The following is a 20,149-nucleotide window of genomic DNA, read 5'->3' on the forward strand; positions in this document are numbered from 1 at the left end:
ATGGATCCATCATGCCTTGTTACCACTGTGCAGGCTGGTGGTGGTGGTGTAATGGTGTGGGGGATGTTTTCTTGGCACACTTTAGGCCCCTTCGTGCCAATTGGGCATCGTTTAAATGCCACGGCCTACCTGAGCATTGTTTCTGACCATGTCCATCCCTTTATGACCACCATGTACCCATCCTCTGATGGCTACTTCCAGCAGGATAATGCACCATGTCACAAAGGTCGAATCATTTCAAATTGGTTTCTTGAAGATGACAATGAGTTCACTGTACTAAACTGGCCCCCACAGTCACCAGATCTCAACCCAATAGAGCATCTTTGGGATGTGGTGGAACTGGAGCTTCGTGCCCTGGATGTGCATCCCACAAATCTCCATCAACTGCAAGATGCTATCCTATCAATATGGGCCAACATTTCTAAAGAATGCTTTCAGCACCTTGTTGAATCAATGCCACGTAGAATTAAGGCAGTTCTGAAGGCGAAAGGGGGTCAAACACAGTATTAGTATGGTGTTCCTAATAATCCTTTAGGTGAGTGTATATCAGTCTACAATATTATTTTTTTTCAAAAGGAAAACTAGCATTATATCTGTCTGATATGATGTAATTTACTCCGATTTATGGGTTCTTGGATACAGTTTATTATTATTATTATTTAAAAACACGGAGTTCGTTGCTGCACGTTGTTGACATGCAGCTCTGCTTGCGCAGGACGAAATGATGAGCGAGGAACCGAAATGGAGAATTTGGTTGCTAAGAGAAATGCATCGTCAGTTATATGGAAATATTTCGACTACAGACAGGATGATGTTGGCCAAAGACAGGTACTTTGTCGAGAGAGCCTTGCAATTGTTGCCACAGCACAAGGCAACATGACCAATTTGTTTGATCATTTAAGTCGGCACCACAAATCCTTGTATGACGAGTGCAAAGCCAGATCTGAATGCCGTCCAAAGCAAAAAAAACTATGTTGGATGCCTTTGCCAGTCTTACACCATACGAGAAAGAAATCACAGATCAATAACATATTACCTCGCGAAAGACATGGTACCAATTAACATGGTTACCAAAGAGGGTTTTAAAAACATGATCCGGTCACTTGACAAGCGGTATGCAATGCCATCACGCAACTATTTTTCTCAAGTTGCCATCCCAGAGCTGTACGAGAAATGCAAGGCACAAGTTGAAACAGCTGTCACAAGTGGAATATTATGCAGCGACAACAGACTTTTTCAAAAAAGAGGTTTGTAATTTAATTTGTAATGTAATCAAATGTTAAATGACTTATTTTGTCATTCACATTAATTCCCTATTGTGATAATGAAACTTCCTCCTTAGTGTAATGCTCTGTTTTAACCTGGTTGGAGTACAGAGATAAAGCCTCCTGTAATCTCCTGGATCCTTTCTAGACACCACACTTCTTCATTCATAAATGAGCCCCATTATTTTTGGGTAAGCAACATGCATTATTAATATCATCATGGTTACATCATTGACTTTAGCCTGAATTGATAGAATAGTGTTACATGAATACAATGGAACCATGGTGAATTAAACAGTGTATTAATTATTATCATAAAATAAACTACCCAAAATAAGTAAAAAGTCATTTTCAGTTTCCTTTTTTAATTTTATTTTTCCATGAAGATGCAGTTCCCTACAAAATCACCCCAATCATTCTAGAATAATTAATTATTCTCAAATAGAGCTATTCAAGTCATCTGGTGAAGTCATCCTGTATTTTTTCATATCGCAATATATATTGCAGAAAACCAAAATATCACACTGTCAGTTTTTTCCAATATCGTGCAGCCCTAGGCCAAATTGTGATGGCTAGACGACTGGGTCAGAGCATCTCCAAAACTGCAGCTCTTGTGGGGTGTTCCCAGTCTGCAGTGGTCAGTACCTATCAAAAGTTGTCCAAGGAAGGAAAAGCGGTGAACCGGTGACAGGGTCATGGGCGGCCAAGGCTCATTGATGCACGTGGGGAGCGAAGGCTGGCCCATGTGGTCCGATCTAACAGACGAGCTACTGTAGCTCAAATTGCTGAAAAAGTTAATGCTGGTTCTGATAGAAAGGTGTCAGAACACACAGTGCATCGCAGTTTGTTGCGTATGGGGCTGCGTAGCCACAGACCAGTCAGGGTGCCCATGCTGACCCCTGTCCACTGCCGAAAGCGCCTACAATGGGCACGTGAGCATCAGAACTGGACCACAGAGCAATGGAAGAAGGTGGCCTGGTCTGATGAATCACAAGTTCAAGGTGTTGACTTGGCCTAAAAATTCCCCAGATCTCAATCCAATCGAGCATCTGTGGGATGTGCTGGCCAAACAAGTCCGATCCATGGAGGCCCCACCTCGCAACTTACAGGACTTGAAGGATCTGCTGCTAATGTCCAGATACCACAGCACACCTTCAGAGGTCTAGTGGAGTCCATGCCTCGACAGGTCAGGACTGTTTTGGCGGCAAAAGGGGACCTACACAAAATTAGGCAGGTGGTCATAATGTTATGGCTGATCGGTGTATCTACACAAGCCAAGGTTTCATTTTAAGAAAAGTAGAGTATTTGAGTACTGAATTTAGTATTATATATATTTTCAAATTTAGCAATATTTCAAATTGTGCTCACATCTAAAAACTTTGTTATTGTTGATCTTATGTTTAATACACAGTATGTAAGGACTTGTATATTTAGTTTGTGTATTTATTTGATAAAGTTTTGTGTAAGTTTAGAGCTGTGCGATATGCCGATATATATCGTGTGATGATCTATAGGCTTTTTTTGCTCTATTGTTTTTTTCGTTGTGTCGCAAATCCCACTCTTTACGGCAATATGTTTTTTGTCATTTGGATGATGCTTTGCGTTCTTCCTGGTTTTTCCTCACGTGTCGGATGCAGGCAAGAAATGTGCATTCAGAAACGCAAACAAACATGTAGGAGAGTGAACTTGACACAGAATAACCAAAATAACCAAAGATACTTTAATGCACAAGCGCACACGTTCCGCCCAGCTCTCGTCGCCGGGCTAAACTCGATCTGCAAGCACCCCCAACAATACGCGACCACGCCCCCCACCCCCGCCAATTTAGATGTATATAATTTGTATACAATTAAAGAATAATAAAGTTTGTTTGCATTTTAATACATTGGAAAGCAATACAAACAGATGCAGAAAGTTTCATTTTCTTTATATTAAGATGAAGTGGTACAACAGTTTTTATTATTATAACTATTTTGTATTAACACGTGCTGTACCGGTAAGCAGAATCGAAATGCGACAGTCAGAGAAGAAATGTACTTGTCTAGCAGATGTTAAATGTGCCACTATAAACCCGGATTTGGTAAATCTACCTGAATGTATACCATTTTACAGCGCATGTGTTGCGTGATTACTATGACTTGTATTGTTGTTATGTGACCGTAAATAATACTTTGTATATGTGTGTGTGTGTATATATATCTATCTATATCTATATCTATCTATCTATCTATCTATATATATCTATATATATATCTATACATATATATATCTATCCCATAACAACATAACACATTCTGACAATAGTAATCACACAACACTTGCGCTTGTAATGTGTGCATTCTGCATATATTTTCTATCATAGGCACCGAGTTTTGAAATTCCCGGGGGAGTTTTTAACCCTAACCCACTACGACAACTATCGTAGTGACGCTGACGCTGTTTTCTCCAGTAGGACAAGGAAGCGGTGGTTTTTCTCCAGTAAGAGGGTGCCGGGGTGGTTATTTTCTTCCTTAAATGATTAAGACTCATCAGTGTGGGCTATTTACTGCCTGTTTACTGTGTGGTGGGGGCTGAAGCCCTTGAGCGTAGGCGCCTATGTTTACCATGACAGCCTGCATGTGGTATTTGTTGGTTTTGCATATTTCATGATTAACGAAATACTTGTAGTTTGAATGTCTTTGGTCTTATTTTGTGTATCACCCAAACTTCTAAAAGAGAGAAGTCATATAAGTCATATCGCCCAGCCCTAAGTTTAGTTATCTGGTGCCTTTAGGTATATATTAACCCATACAAGATTTCGTTAACCGAGATAAAAGTTTTACGTCCGTGGGGGGATTTGTCAATTTTATAGAATATCTGAGTTCTCTCTACATGTGTGGATACGTTTGATATATGTTTGTATGATGGTTTAATCTGTATGACCATGCAAATATCAAGTCATTTTCCACAGTGTTGGGGACAATGTTTGATGTTCTGGAAATTGATACATTGTACACATAGTAGATTACATGATACTGTAGGGGTATTAGTTATAGTTACATTTCTCTAGTTGAAAAATAAATATAAAAAATATTTGTCAATTTTTTTTTGTGTGGCATCTGGCCCTTCACACTAGTATTTTTTCCAAATAGCACCTCACAGTAGTCCCCAAAATGCATACTTTGGGTTGACATGTGTACATGAATTAAAGGCAGGAATAATCACCACCATGTGAAACTGTGCAATGTTTTGTTTTTTCGTGTAATTATTCTAGTTACCTAACACAGGTAACATAGGTATGCGTTTAATGATAGTCTGTTTTCATTAATTGATCATTATAAAAATGAATTCATTCTGTTGATTCATTTTCATGTTGGATGTGATTAATTATTCTGTAGAAGTATTGAAAATGTGCTGTATTTCTGGATAGATTTTTAATTCTTCAGCAGATTGGGAGTGGGTGCTTTCACGATAATGTGGTCTCCGCTTGAAGTTGTGTGTTCAAAACCAGTTTGCAGCCTTCGTGCTGGTGAAAGCTGCTGGGAGGAGAGTGACTCTGCTGTTTACAGTGTAATGTAGGGCTGTGATGACAGAGGTGCATTCCTCACTCTATCAGGTCCAGATGTGCTTGGGAAGGAGGGGCTCCTCTATGTGCTGCCCTGCACTGCAGCCCTTTGCCTCTCATGCAGACGGCTCCTCATGCCTAGTGTAATTCCTCCCCAGAAAGCACCGCTGTCACCCCCTAACACACTAAATGGGTTTCATGGGTTTCATAGCTTTCAAGCTTATTTTCAGCAACACCTTTTCAAATAACGTCTGCCAACGTCTGCCAAGAAATAAGTAGCACTCTGTCCAGCTCAGACATTAGTTTATATTTGACTTTTGTCATGAAAGCAAAAGTACAGTAAGTTTGTAAAGAATTCCGCTAAATAATAGCGTCTTATTTTAATCCATAATATTTTGTATAGTGAGCACACTGTTTCAAATTCAATGTTGGCAAATTGGCATTGCCTGGGAAAGTCAACAGAGAGGCCAAAACCATTATTATTGACACTGTGATGGCAGGGTGAGAGTGCTATATGTTTGTTTACTAATTAATTCAATTTCTTCTTTTTGTTGGTTTTAGATGTGGTTGGATCCAATGAAGCTCATAGTAAAACAGGTCCGAAGTAAGTGTTATGTTTATTTATACATGTCCTCATTTTACTTTTTTCTTTCATTTGTTACCGGGTTTTTACAATGTATTGTTATTTTTGTCTAGGGCCCAAGAACACTCTTTTCAGGCTGTCAGTGAAGTTCTTCCCCCCAGACCCTGGCCAGCTGCAAGAGGAGTACACCAGGTACACAAGAACAAGCCCAAGTAGAACATAAGCAGATAATTTTTTTATTGAGTTAATGCTGAAGGGACATACATATGGATTAACAATGAATGATAATAGAAAGGATTCTTATCTTCCTTCAGGTACCTGTTTGCTCTCCAGATGAAGAGAGACCTGATCGAAGGCAAGCTGACCTGCACTGAGAACACTGCCGCCCTGCTCGCCTCTCATCTCCTGCAGTGTGAGTACAGCACCCAGGAAAGCTGAAAATGCCTGTGATTCACATGGGTTTACATACACACTACACTGCTCTGACAAAAGAACAGTTGTATCATTTCTGTATATGATAAAATGGTTAGAATGCATGCAGAGTGCTAATACCCCCTCCCAATCTTGTTTGTATCCAGCCGAGATTGGAGACTATGATGATGTGGCTGACGGAGAGCACCTGAAAACTAACAAGCTGCTGCCCAACCAGGAGAAAGTGCAGGAGAAGATCATGGAGTTCCACCGAAGACACCTGTAAGTCCCTTAGAGCCCCTTCCTTACCATGCATCTGCTACAGACCCTTTGCTTTTCACTTTATGGACTGTGTTGTACAGGCTTACAAAATATGTTCTCTGCTCTTTGAAATATTTTACACAATTGTATTTGATCAGGTTGGTTTAAGCACAAACAAACGATTGTGATGTGATAAACAGAATAATAAGCCTCCTCTTATTGTGATTTGTGTACTTGTTCAGAGGACAACATTGATAAAATGTAGATCTTGTGTCTGTTGGTACTCCATTAATTAATACCCAGATCAAGATCTTCAAGATATTTTTGGATTGCCTGGCTTGATTTAAGCCATGTCAGTTTTCACAGTCAGCCATGTTCAGCTCTATCACTTAGAGCTCTTTCGGTGAAACCAGTAGACAACTTGAAACTCCCACAGTTTGTAAATGTTTGTAAGATACATGTAATCTAACTTTGCAGACTGTTACATGTCAAGGTAATGACTTGCCTGATTGTTTAATTTGCAGTATTATGTTTCCTTGACATCTGTGTGTGTACAGTTGGCTTTCTTGTAGGACACTGCAGTACATTGACTTATCTTTTGGATAACAAAATACCAGTTAGCAACCATGGTGCTGAGAATTTAAAGTGTTTGTGGTCACTGGCTGGAGCAGACTGGAAGAATTCTGCACTGTAGGTCCAGAACCTTGTTTTGTTAGCATTTGAAATTTGATGTGTGGTGTTAAAAGCCATTATTTTAATAGTAACAAAGTAGATTTAGTTTTTTAGTTGTTTCATTGAGTAATTTCATAACCCAAATTCATTGTTCAATGCACTGTAAAATGGACACATTGCTCATTGCTTTTGGGGTTAAACCTATGAGACAGGTCTGACTTTTAATTTTTTTTTTTTATCTCCCTTTCAGATGTCTCTTCAAAATGCCATTGAAGGTCATTCCTGAAAGACATAAAAAAAAAAAAAAATGCACGTGCCAGTTTTACTATCATTTTAATCTAATTCTGTAATGGAGACGTTTACATTTTTGGTTGGCATACCATGCTATTAATGCATAGCATTACTTTTTTTTAATAAGGGGATTTTCCACTTATTAATTCTGGTATAGAGACAGAAAATGACTGCATTCAGCTTTACTAGGAATCCAATGTAATGAATCAGGCTTCTTCAGGCTTGTTTAGAAGGTTAAAATGTATTTTGTAATGCATACAAAAGAAGCTGGAAGTTTACAGTGTCACTGACTTATTACTCATAGGAGACCTTTTAGTGAATGACCCGTCATGTTTCCCTATCAGGCAATAACTAGTGCACTTCCTTCATTATATGTGCTGTTAAGAGGTTTGGGGTACCATCTCAGTTTGCAGAGCAGAGATTGGATAATCCACAGGAATTGTGCTAAGACACTGCAAGTATTAATACCATAGCTTGACTTGGATATCCAGGTAGAATTATAATAAAATGTTGACCTGATTCTAGCATTTGCTCACTGTAGCTACACTCGAGCTTTGATATATGACAAATGAATAATTATACGTTTAGCCTTGGTGTCTCCAAAAATGCCTCCGTGCTTTTGGTAACAATTTGCGTATGGGCATTGCTGTTGAATGTCTTTGGGTGAAAGTACCCATTGCCCCAGCTGGGCGGTTATGAGAATGTCCTTGCTGGGAATGTACATTAATCCATCCTGGCTGACGATGAGTTTTTGCCGAGTTCCTAGTCTGGACTCTAATCCGTAGCTCAAGCTGTTTTATTAGCCCTACGGGCAGCAGTGCCTGGGAGGGCCATAAGGAGATTTCTGTGCTTAAAGGATGAGTAAAATTAGAATGCAGTGATGATCTGGGAAGCATCCAGAAATACCAAGATTAGTTTTACAGAGAGAAAACATTGAAAGATTTGATGGGTTTTCTTCTCTGTACATGATATGTCCAGCTATAATCACACTAAAGTTTTCTTAACATTTAAGAAGGGATACAATCAGATCTCTGGATTGCACACAGGCCACTGAAAGGGTCATAATACTAACAAATGGATGAATGATCGGTCTCTTATTGCAGAGCACTCATAGGGCAAATTAATGTAAAAAGCCAAATAAAGCATTCAGTAAATTTTACTTATTCTAAATTGATATTTGCATTAGACTGTGATAACATAACAGTAGGCTTGTCACAGTGCCTGCATAATTTAGACAATTACCATATTTAATTGAATATTCCTGGGATAATATGAGTGAAAGGAGGAGACGTACTTAAAGCTAAGATCGCTAAAATAAGGTGGAGCATACAGCCTAAAGCTATACACTAGTCATTCACACAGGTTAAAGAAAAAAAAATGGAATGAGATCTGTGTAAAGCATGTTTGAACACACTTGAATTTCTGTGAGAACTGTCATTCAGTATTCTTGCTTGATACTGTTTAGTATGTGAGGCTCAGCCCTCTTACTTACCCTCGCTTCTGTTGCTTCCAGGGGCCAGACTCCAGCAGAGTCCGACTTTCAGGTGCTGGAGATCGCTCGCAAGCTGGAGATGTATGGTGTGCGCTTTCACCCTGCCGCAGACCGCGAGGGCACCAAAATCAACCTGGCCGTGGCTCACATGGGGCTGCAGGTCTTCCAGGTAGGCTGTGCCCTGCAGGTGACCTCTGTCTTTTAATCTGTCTTGATTGCCATGGTTAAAGTGCTCCACCATTATTTTATTTTTATTTGTCTTTATTTTAGGGTACAACAAAGATAAACACCTTCAACTGGTCCAAGATTCGCAAACTGAGCTTCAAGAGAAAGAGGTTCCTGATCAAGCTTCACCCTGAGGTTCATGTAGGTATTGAAAGACTGGACTTGACTGGAGCAGTTTGACATGACAATGAGGGCAGGACAGCTGGTAGTCTGAATGAGTAGTGGTGTTAGAGATACCTTATCCAAGAAAATCATGATGATATGGACTCATTATATAACTAAAAGTATTATTATGGAAACGGAATTAGTTTCATATGCAGACCTTCAAAACTTTGTCACACGGTTCTACTGAAGGATGTACTCCCTGCCACGTGTTTTCAGGGCCCCCACCAGGACACGCTGGAGTTCCTGATGTCCAGCCGGGACCAGTGTAAGGTGTTCTGGAAGAACTGCGTGGAGTACCACACTTTCTTCCGTCTGTTTGACCAGCCAAAGCCCAAGTCCAAAGCCATTCTCTTCAGCAGGGGCTCCTCCTTCAGATACAGGTACTGTGAGAGTTACCCCTCCCGTTCCCATCCGTGCCAACCCGGTATTTCAACTGCAGAGAACAATGTTTTATCATTTTTGTGTGACTATTACTTGACATTGCTTGCTATGTGTGTGTGTGTATGTGTGTTACAGTGGGAGGACACAGAAGCAGCTGGTAGAGTATGTGAAGGACAGTGGGGCTCGAAGAACACCCTACCAGAGGTGAGCAGTGGGGTGTGGAGTGTGGACTATGGAAATTTGAATACAAAACAAGAGTCAGGTCCTTTCTCACTGAAGAAATCCATTGTGCGGTGTGCCAGCTATGCATTTCTAGCACAGTTAGTAGGAGTATTCTCCCATGCTTCCTCAGACATTCTTTCCAGTTCATCCTTGTTTGTTTGTGATTTTCTTGATCGGTGAGTTAAACTTCATGCCAAGAAATCAGACTCCTTTAAATTATATAGCTTACTTTTTTCACCCCCAGTGAAAAATCTTAGCTACCTAATTTAAACCTTTCTGCAGCAGCCTAAACAGTGCTCCCAATTACTTATACTTTCTTGTGGTAGCTTGAGTACTTTTGTAACGTTGTGGTAAATAAATAGCTTTGTATTGCTTTTTATTTTGAAAAACTATAACAAATCAAATTGACTAATAAATATTGCATGTGGCCAAGTATTATTTTTTCACACTGTATATCACTTGAAACATTTAATTCCACTTTTTACTGTTAAGCCAGTAAACTATTTTCTATTCATGTTCACTTTAATCTAGATATGCAACAACTGACCTCATTCTTATTTGAGCCACTGCAAACAACATGATTATAGTATTCTGTGCCTTAATTCAGTAGTACCATCTTTCTCAGTAGAAGAAAAACAGGTTAAAATGAAAAAAAATCATCATCCTTACACATCCTTAACTGTTGTAGTAATAAACTTCCACAGCAGGAGATTATATCGGTAGATTGTATTGTCTTCTCCTCAAGTTACAAGGCTTAGTTGTTGCAATGCCGTAAATGTTGATTGTGTGGTTTGTGTGTGTATAACACTGTTCTTTCTGCGTTGCAGGAGAAACAGCAGAGTCCGTATGTCCACCCGCTCACTGGCTCCTGATGTGCCAAAACAGGTCAGTGTAGTTGGCAGCTGCAGTATTTGTCTTTAAGCTATAGATTTATTGACACACCGAAGAATAGTTTTATAATTCAAGTTTCCTTTCAAGACTTAAAAGACCTGGATTGAGAAAAAAAATGACCTTGCTAATTGTCTTTTCTCTGATATAGTAGGAAGGGACATTACTTCGAGAGAATTTGCCTAAAGACTTTTGACCTTTGAAAGTAACTTATAAGCCAAGGCACGCATATTGTTTCTAATATAGATTAGAATTTGTGACCACAGCTCTTCTAAAACCGTAAGTGTTGTTTGTTTGTTACATTTTCCTCTGAAGGCAAGTATGATCAAGCACTTCTCCCTGTTGCAGAACTGAGCTCCCTCTTTTTTTGTTTTTTGTTTTCCTTTCTTGCAGAGTCTGTCCTTCAATGAGAGCCTCAGGGTTCCTGGCTCCCCTTCTTCAGCTACTATCTCCTTCCAATCACTGCACGCCATCAGCACTCCCCCACAGACTGAACCACAGCCTGCCCGTCCACCCAGCCCCCCGAGGGAGGATTCCACCAAGGCTGCCCCCCCACCCCACTACGCCTTTCAAGGTGCCAGTTGTAACCGGGCAGCAGGAGACTGCAGCCCCTTGTGTGTGTATGTAGAGAGTAGCACTTCCACCCCACATCCCTCCCAAAATGGCAATGATGATTATGAGCAGGAGGAAGGGAAAGGGGGCGGGCGGGATGTTGTTGGGGTAGGGGGACGAGTACCAGAGATATTCCTCCCAAGTCAGGATTTTAATGTAGGACACGTGCCTGCCAGGCAGATTCCAGTGTTCCCCCTGGGCAGCACACAGCTGCAGCTCACAGAAGAGTTTATAGATGATGACCCTGCAGAAATCTCCTTTTTTGGCGGAGGTGCAGAAGCGTACATTTATGGGTACAGGGGTAAGGGCTTTGAGTTTGGGTATGGTGAGGGGGAGGCCAGTGGCTACTTCCCTGGACTGCAACATATGAATGTCAACCCAATTCCCTTCTCTGAGGGAGGGGTGGGTTGCTCGGAGACCAGTTCCCTTGCTAATAACCGCTCGGAGTGCAGCTCCCTGGATAACATGGCTCTTAACTCTACCATTGACTCAATTTCCCTCGGGCTAGGTGGCCCTGACTCCTCCTCCCTGAAGCTTCCTGGCTCTGAGAACCAATCGGAGGCCAGCTCCATGGTGAATTTCCCAGCATACTCCGTGCGCTCAGAATCCAGCTCAGCTGTGCAGTTCAGTGAACTCGTGGACCAGCTAGAGCAGCTGAGCTGCCCCCCAACAGCCACCGAGGGCTCCAGTGGCAGTAGTGACTCAGACTCTGACTGGGGCTCTGACAGTGGCCTGCCCCCTGATCACAACCTCTTCTATAGTAACCCGTTGGCCAATACGCCTAATGTAGAAGACTTCCTCCTGGAGTGCCACAGCCTGCGGGAGCTGGGGGCTGGTGACCCACCTGGCATCACCCACATCAACCTGTAGAACTCTGGCACTGCAGAAGTAAGACCTGCTCACAATAGACTCCATGCAGTTCAATTAATGATCCATCACAATAAAAGGGTTAAATAATGTCTGTGTTCTAGAAGTAGATTTTTTACAAAAGCATCCATGTTTAATTCACTCCTCTCTTCAGTACTACTCATTTTATTTCTTTGTCATCTCCAGCTTTTCAGCTTGTTACAAAAATCGGTTTGCTGCAAATGCAGTTGAACAATAACCTTAAATTGCCTGGTGTGTAGTGTGAATGGTCTTGAAGACAGGGAGAGGTAACTGTTTTATTCACTGCTTTGTAAGGAGAGGAATGTCTGTAAAGAACAGGTTATCCAATCAACCTATATATGCTTCATATTACCGATTTAAATCCTGTGAAAAGTGGAAAGGGCTGTGACATGACAGCTTTTTAACCGTGACTGCCTTTGGTTATGTGATGTAAGAAAGAATAGAATATCAAATATCGTGTATTTGGTTTTTTTTTTACTTTTTTACGGTGGCTTATCTGAGCAGATATGGGGCAGCAGTGTGAAGTTTGACTTTGTAAATTAGAACCTGTTTAAAGTCTTTGATAGGACAAAACACAGGCAAATATATTTGCTTCTCTATCAGTGACATTTGTTTTGCATTTTTTATTTAGTACTTGGTACTAATAAACTGACTGCGCTTGTACACGTTTGTACGTACATCTTCTGTTAGTATCTACATAGGGTTGTTATAGTGTTGGAAGTTGAATAGGAGTTGTAAGGAAAATATTTTATATGTGACAATTGATTGTCAAAGCCTACGTTCTGTGCACACTTATGATTGTATCTTTTAATAATTTTTTATAATACTCTTTCTTTATTGGAAGTGCCAACCAGCTATTTTGCCATTGTGCCAAATGGTATTGTTCTTTATTTATATGTATCAATGTATAATCTAACTGAGCTTCTTTCTCCATTCCATACCACTAGTTTTTTTTAAACCAGTTATTTACATATTTGTATTCTCTGGTTCAAGTCTAGATCCGTTTTAATTTAACAAATGTATTAATTTCCCTGAAATATCTTCAATTTCTCATGTTTTATTCACCTTTGACATCAATACCCAAAGCAGTAATTATACACTTGATCATAGAACAACAACCTGGCCACTAAAATAGTTTTTATTCAGGAATGAAATGGGGAATTTTGAATCTATACAGGTCTACTTTTGTTATCCTTCTTCACATTTGTTTATGGGTTAGGCACCCCTCTCCTCTTAAAGAATTCCTCTAGAGTGTTTTCAGCCATAGAGCAGGTTGGATGAAAGCTTCTTATCTGTAAGTTGACGTCTCCTGCTGTGCAATATCCCTTTATCACTCTTTGAGGCTTTGCTACATTTTGTGATGCAGAGGAAAGAGTGCCATCCTCTGGTGTGTAGTGCTTCTTACAGCATAGTTTTACTTGGCTATGTTCTTTTGCTCTCCTGGCTAGGCCCAGGCCTATCCAGCTTCTGAGATCAGAAAAAGCTATTTCCACTGCACCCGGTGGGGAAAAAAGCAGCCTTTCAGGTAATGTGTATGTAGCCCAAGACTTGCTGAATATTCTTGTTTGAATAGCTTTTCCTGTTTGTTGCACTTCCATCTGCTTTGAACTCAAAGGTATGTATTTGTTCTTCATGGACCTCCTTGAATGTTGGTAGGGCATCTGCTATGCTAATCTGCACCAATTCGTGTCTAGATATTGCTTTGAAGTATATTCCAGTGTTCTGCATTTATTGTGAGGGTGGGATTGATGTAGCTGACCATTTAGCTCTAGCACACTTTTGTATGGATGAGTTGTACTTCTAAAGGCAATGACAATTGATTGTTTGTGGCACTTTGCATGAATAAGTTTGAGTGAGATGGACCTAGGAAGCTCGGAAAGTTAGATCAGGACTACTGATTGAAACATGGCCACATAGTTTCATTTTTGTCCCCGTTCTGTAACAGAGCAGAACATTTAAGTACATTAATTTATTATTGTACATTTAATGAGAGGGTGCTTTAGTGTTATGCACAAACAGTAAATTGACAAGTTTCTTTCCTCTCTGATCCAACACCAGAATAATCGTAATATCCAAATCCATTGTCATCCAGGACATGTTAACCACTCGCTTAGTACCGGTAAGGGTGATATATAAGGGACAGAAGAGAATTATAATAAGCAACACATTAAGCTTGAGGAATGCTGGAAGAGAGATTAAGTTCACTAGGAAACTGAGTTTAGGGAAAGGTGGTTACTGCAGATGTTTACTGCAGAGTGTTCAGTATGGATTTAACTGCAGAGGAAATAACCACAAGGGTGGAGTAATGGAGTGTAGCCTTAAAAATGGCAGAAATGGGAAGGCAGGGTTATAGTCAACATAGTAATTTATTCTAGTGAGAAGTACAATGATCAGATTTGACCAAGACACTCATCACTGAAAACATTCAGTTAAAACACTCTCTACAAATGGAAAACTAAAAACCAGTTGTTTCTTCAGTATAATTTTTGCCTTCAGTATCTGAACGTGTATATTTCAATGAACAGTACCAAATTATATATTCATATATAGGCAGAAAAGGCTGTTATAATGGTTAATTCACATATTTACCATATACTTAATGCACTGACTTGAATTCAGACCGAAACATAAAGTAGAATGGATAACATTCTGAGAGTTTGTGATGTAAAGGCAGGTGTACAGAGTATAGATTAAGTAGATTTAAGATTCCTTGACAGTGGTGCAACTGTGTCTCTTGAACAGTATTTAATTCCATCATTTAACATTTTTAGGGTTTGTGGTGGTGAGGTGTTATAATTCATGAGGTTTATTTCTTAGCATATTTCCTGCTTTTGTCCTATTTTTTCTTTGTGCCATTAGGAACCTTTGTTTGTTCTGTGGGTTTTAGACCATTCTTTTTTGTTTTGTTTTTCTTTGATATAAATAATTGCACTTTTCATGTTGATGTGAAATAAGTTTTGTGCTGTGAATTTATTCGCACTTGCATTTAGCATTGCTCACCTCAGTAACGTTTTAGGATTTGTCATCGGTGAAACTAAGCAGTCACCCCTTCATTTCATACCTCTTCAACTCGAGGATTCGGAGCAACACAATGTAATTTTCCGTTAGGATAAATGCCTGACACCTGTGTAAACTCTGAGCTCCTTCCTCCATTACATTATTTCTGCCGAGAAGTGATATTTATGGTTTTGTTCTTCTCTGAAAAGGGTGTCTTCTCTTTTATATTGTAATCTATTATCTTATAGATATATAGCCAAAGCTGGGTATCCTGGGATCCACATGTATTTAATTCTGACTCCTGATCTCATAGTCAGTAACATCATTTAACACGAGTCCTGGCTGATGTCGTGTTACAGCCTCTCCCCAGCAAGCCTTATCAAAAACAGACTGTCTTAAACTGCTGCAGTTCAGAAGACAGTGGCAGCCATGGCCCTTCTCCGTGGAGCACTTCACCTGCTGGGCTGTTGCTGAACCGCATCCTTCTTTGAATCTGTGCTTTTATATAAATATAAGCTCACTAGTGGTATATTTTCTGTTGTCTACAAATATACATTTTGTATGCATTTTTACAGATTTTATAACTTATAATTTACTTGTGTAGGTTTTTCTAAGCAAATTTATCAATGTGTTTCTTGGGGAAAAATGAATATTATGAGGAAATGAAGTGATTTAGGCTATTTTTTAAAGGCTATAACTAAAAACATTTATTTTAGGGTAGTCATTCTCATTATTGTCATTTTGAGAAGAAAAACAAGAAAACCAAACTGACAGAATCTGAGCTAACCCATGTTGGGCCGGGTGCTTGTGCAGAGCCTCTCTACCCTCACCACAAGGGGGCATCACCCCAGTGCATCTCCTTGCCCTCACTGTCCTGGTGCCCCCCTGAGCCCCTCGGAGCAGACCTACAGTGTGAACTCGACAGAGAACAACAGGAAACTAACTGATAAACAAGTGTTTATCTGCAGTGTTGAAAACTCCATGGGTATATTGGTTAGTTTCTCTGTTTTTCTACATGTAGTATAAAGCAATGCAGTCCTCTTTCAATGTGTAATGAGATTGTCTGACAAACTGCCCCTTGTTAGGTCAAGTCAGGTGTGCTTTAGCCATCTGGCAGTTTTAGTGATGGTATGAGTATAGTCTGACATTACTGAGGTGGATGATGTGGTTATGAGGACTATGCTGTTTAAGATCAGTTTGTTGCATGCTGAGTGGGGTAATGCCATACTATAATCTGAAGGACAGCTGTGTGTGCTGGTAGTCATCACATCTGTTGGAAAGAAGGTAAGAATAACTGCACCTGTGTCACATCAAAAACCAAAGACACTGTCCACTTGAAAGTCCACGTGTTCACGGGAAGTAAACTCAAACCAGGATATAGGGATATAGGACTTTGCTCTTGTATGAAAACGATACATTTTCTAGAACCTCATTAGGCACACAATGACTTGTGTTAATCTGTAATCTACAAATTGTGAAGGGTGGTTTGTGAAGTTTTGATGATTGTGACATTAATTTCAAACGCATGCTTACTGTGAAATGTTTATTGACTCCTTTGCTGCCGGCTTTGTTGTTTCTGTGTTGCATATATGAAAGGGGCTACTGCATTGGCTTTTTCACTCTTAACTGCAATCGTGTCAAACTGTTGTCATGATAGTAAGATCAAAGCAAGGTAGTCATTGTGCATTCAAGGTGTAAGGGTTAAACTAATGAGTATTGATGCTCATACACACAGGTGTGTATTTACATCACAAATCAACGCCTCGTCAGAGGCGAATTAAAAGAAAATAAACTTTTGTTTGAAATGTGTAATTGGAAATTGTCCGTTAAACAAATCAAGGATGTCGCACATGCCGATAACACGCTTTGCACACTAACAAGCAAGAGGACTGCCACTTTCTGACCCACCAGGACTATTTAAACACTCAAGACGGTATGAGGAAACTCCATACACAGAGGCAAGCCCAGCCATGAGGAATGCTCACAATCAAGGAGCTGAGACGATCATGCTGGATGCTTCTCCCTTCTTCTCACAGAGCAGTTACAAAGCCCAGTCCCACATGTGCATCGGTTAATTTCAGAGGAAGACATGGACTAGCTTGACTCCTTGTGTGTAGAGACCATTCCAGCAGCGTGTCAAGCACTGTGGAAAGATGTCCATGCCTAAACTGCCAAAGATGTGAGATCCTCGCAACAATTCTTGCTGATCTTTTTCCCTGCTGGCATTACTGTGACTAATTAGAGCTCAGCTGCTCTGTGACCCATGCTGTATGGACTGTATTCGACCTGCTGGAGTCCTCCCATATGCCAAGACTGTATAGGAACCAACAGCACGTCTGTCAGTGACACCCCCTTCATACTGTCAAGAGGTGTAATGTTCTTTAAATGGGAATATAAAAGAAGGTTTTAAATAAACTGACATGGGGTTAGAGGTCTCTGATTAGCAGGCCCATTTCACCTTTTACTTAAGTTTGCCTTCTGACAGACCTTGCTTTGATTCTTTCTTGCAGTTTGATCTCACACACTATACCTGCCTCATTTAGTCAACTTTGTGTTTGGTATATTCATAAATTGTTCTGAGAACTGTGGAAATGTCCTAGGTGATCTAAATTTTAAATAAAGTCCCAAATAATCGGGAACTGCATTTATCTATATCAGTATATTGTATGGTACAGGTGTAAAACAGTGTGATCTTATTGTGTATTTTTTTTTTTTCCTTTAAATAAAAAATAATCACATTTTGGGTAACTTTGAGAGAAATGCTTGTTTTAAATTTATTTTATATTTATTTTGATTAGGATGTTTGTATTTGTTTTTAATTACTGGAGAAAGCTATTTCATTGGATTTTAATTCCACAATGGCTGGGTATGTTCGAAGGAAGGAGCAGTCTGATGTATTACAGTATCTGGTTTAACGTGGCCATATCAAAGAAGGAACATACTGGGAAATAGAAGGCATTAACGATTGAACAGGCTTCGTCCTGTAGAATTAGACTTTGAAAGGTGTTTATTTTAAAAATTCCCATCCTTGCTTTTCTGAGCTTGCATACTTTTAGTCAGTGGTGTAATGCCATACTTTCCTTTATGTTGACATGTAACCATCACCAAATGTTGCTAAAAATAAAATCTGTTCATATACACAAATAATTTTAATAAATTTATATTTATTAAAGCTAGGAGATGGGCAATGGTGATGCAGTTCACAATTTCTGATACAGAACGAACACTTTTACATTGGTGGTCATGAAGACTGGCAGAAACAGGATTCAGAAGCTATTTTTAATTTTTCCCTGTTTAATTATTTATATATTGCAGCCTCTGTGGTTGTTTTGGTTTTACCAGTTGGCCTGGGACCAGTGAGGAGTTCAAAGGCAGTATCAGAGGTTGCAGGGGATTCAAATGAAAGCATAGGAAAGTAGGAATTAATGTCTTGCCACTGCGACCCTTACAGAGTAAAGACTACCGAGTCCAGGAGGAGCTGTTGCGTAGGCTGTCTGGATGAGAAGAGGACCTGGCTGGGTGGTGATGCTTTCATGCACCTTTCAGTAGCCATTCTAAATCCTAGAGGAACACCTGTATTTTTATCTTTCAGATCATGCTGTATGTAGGATTTTCACCTTAATCGATATGGTTTTCATCTCCAATTAGATGGTTCCAACCTTGGATTGAAAACTGTGGTTCTTACACTGAACTCCATTGTAGAGAGAGATTTATCCCCCCTCACATCAGGTCTTTGAGTAATTATTTCATATGGATTTGTTCCAATTCAATATGAAACCTTGTGTGTTTATAGTTGCATGGGCAATGTGAGGGGCTGGTTTCCTGCTCACCTGCTCCCTGCTTTGTGCACACATATAGTCAATATGAGAATGTGAATATGAAATCACACTGATTTTACCACATAGTTGCTTTAACCCAAAGAAGACTACACTTTGATTCTAGATTGTGCTGCAAGATCACTTCTGTCATTGACCATTGATACTATACAACCAGGAGAGGCGTTTTTGACTAAATATCATGTATATGTTGGAATTCAGACAGACATCATCATGTGTGTCTTTCACCTCAATTCACATATGTAGTGATTTATTGCTCATTGGGAGTGCTTACTGATCACTGGAAGGGAACCACTGTGCTGGAAATCCTTTCGGCAGTGTCTGGAAGTGCCTTTGCTTCGGTGCCAAATACCAGAGCCCCATTCCAGCTGAGCGCTCTGTTTTTTTAGGCAGCAGGCCAAAGCATTCCACTCCCATTCTCCACAGAAACTGTTTTCCACCTTTGCACCCTATCTCTAGTAGTGTCCCCCCTGCAGGGCCATTCTGTTAAACTGTAAACCACTTTTCGGGCAGAGAGGCCAACAACATTCCATATAAACGGCTACCAGGAATTAGTTCCGGGTCACAGGGCGACCCTTGCTTCCCTTTATTCTGTAATTTTTTTCCCCACTGTCCTTTTTTTTTTTTTTTTGGGAGAAGTGCGAAACTGTTTTACATTCCAATTACAGACAAACAGAGAGCCATTGCAGCTTGCATTGTGGGTTTCATTTGACATTTTATGCTCCCTATGTGGATTAGTATTCTGTGTTCAGTCTATATCCTGGCCAGTTGCCATTTAAAATACTTACAAGTCATCATAAAACACTTGACTTGCACTGAGCGAATTCTGAAACAATATCATCATCTTCTGAAATTGTTACAGAAGTGAGAGAGTTTATTCCATTTTAGTATGTGAAACACTTCAGTGTTTTGTTTTTTGTTTGGTCAAATTCTCATTCACACCATCACTAGTTTTCTATGTATTTGTTTACTACTCTACTGCAATAATGGAAAACATGAACAATTTTTACAAAAAATAACAAGACAGTGTTACGATACTAAAACAAACGTTAAAATGTCGACCAAATCTAGTCAGTTCCTTTTTTAAACAATAGGTGGGATTTACAGATGACCTACCTATAGCACCGGAAGTGTGTGCAGATAGAGGTGTACGTTTTACACCACACTGCAGGAACATTTTTAACTCCTGGTTTTAAGGTTTAGTTTCGGAAAAATCACAACAGGAATCGTGCATAAGTGACCATTGACCACGTATTGTAGAAGATGTGAAGTTTTCCACTTTTGAAGCAGTGGAATATTTGAAACAACTGATTTTCCCCAATCCTCTTTTTAGAGACTGTTTCTGAAAAGGAGACCATTCTAATTAATACAAACTGGCAGTTACAGTAGGTTAAGTACATGCATTTCACTTAACCC

The 20,149-nt window shown here is 39.9% G+C and overlaps 1 protein-coding gene across 6 annotated transcripts in view; it reads left to right on the forward strand.

Annotated features, from left to right (window-relative positions):
- Nucleotides 1-20,149, forward strand: part of farp2 (FERM, RhoGEF and pleckstrin domain protein 2) — a 60,878-nt gene that overhangs the window by 24,913 nt on the left and 15,816 nt on the right. For all 6 annotated transcript variants that reach the window (XM_066709114.1, XM_066709116.1, XM_066709115.1 and 3 more), the window contains exons 4-13: nt 5,371-5,413; nt 5,506-5,584; nt 5,707-5,804; nt 5,971-6,085; nt 8,541-8,688; nt 8,790-8,885; nt 9,126-9,289; nt 9,426-9,494; nt 10,340-10,397; nt 10,794-10,974. In XM_066709114.1, the coding sequence (XP_066565211.1) occupies nt 5,371-5,413; nt 5,506-5,584; nt 5,707-5,804; nt 5,971-6,085; nt 8,541-8,688; nt 8,790-8,885; nt 9,126-9,289; nt 9,426-9,494; nt 10,340-10,397; nt 10,794-10,974 (1,051 nt within the window). The remainder of the gene's footprint in view (nt 1-5,370; nt 5,414-5,505; nt 5,585-5,706; nt 5,805-5,970; nt 6,086-8,540; nt 8,689-8,789; nt 8,886-9,125; nt 9,290-9,425; nt 9,495-10,339; nt 10,398-10,793; nt 10,975-20,149) is intronic.

This window comes from Amia ocellicauda, chromosome 7, assembly GCF_036373705.1.
Source record: "Amia ocellicauda isolate fAmiCal2 chromosome 7, fAmiCal2.hap1, whole genome shotgun sequence".
Taxonomy (NCBI): Eukaryota; Metazoa; Chordata; class Actinopteri; order Amiiformes; family Amiidae; genus Amia; species Amia ocellicauda.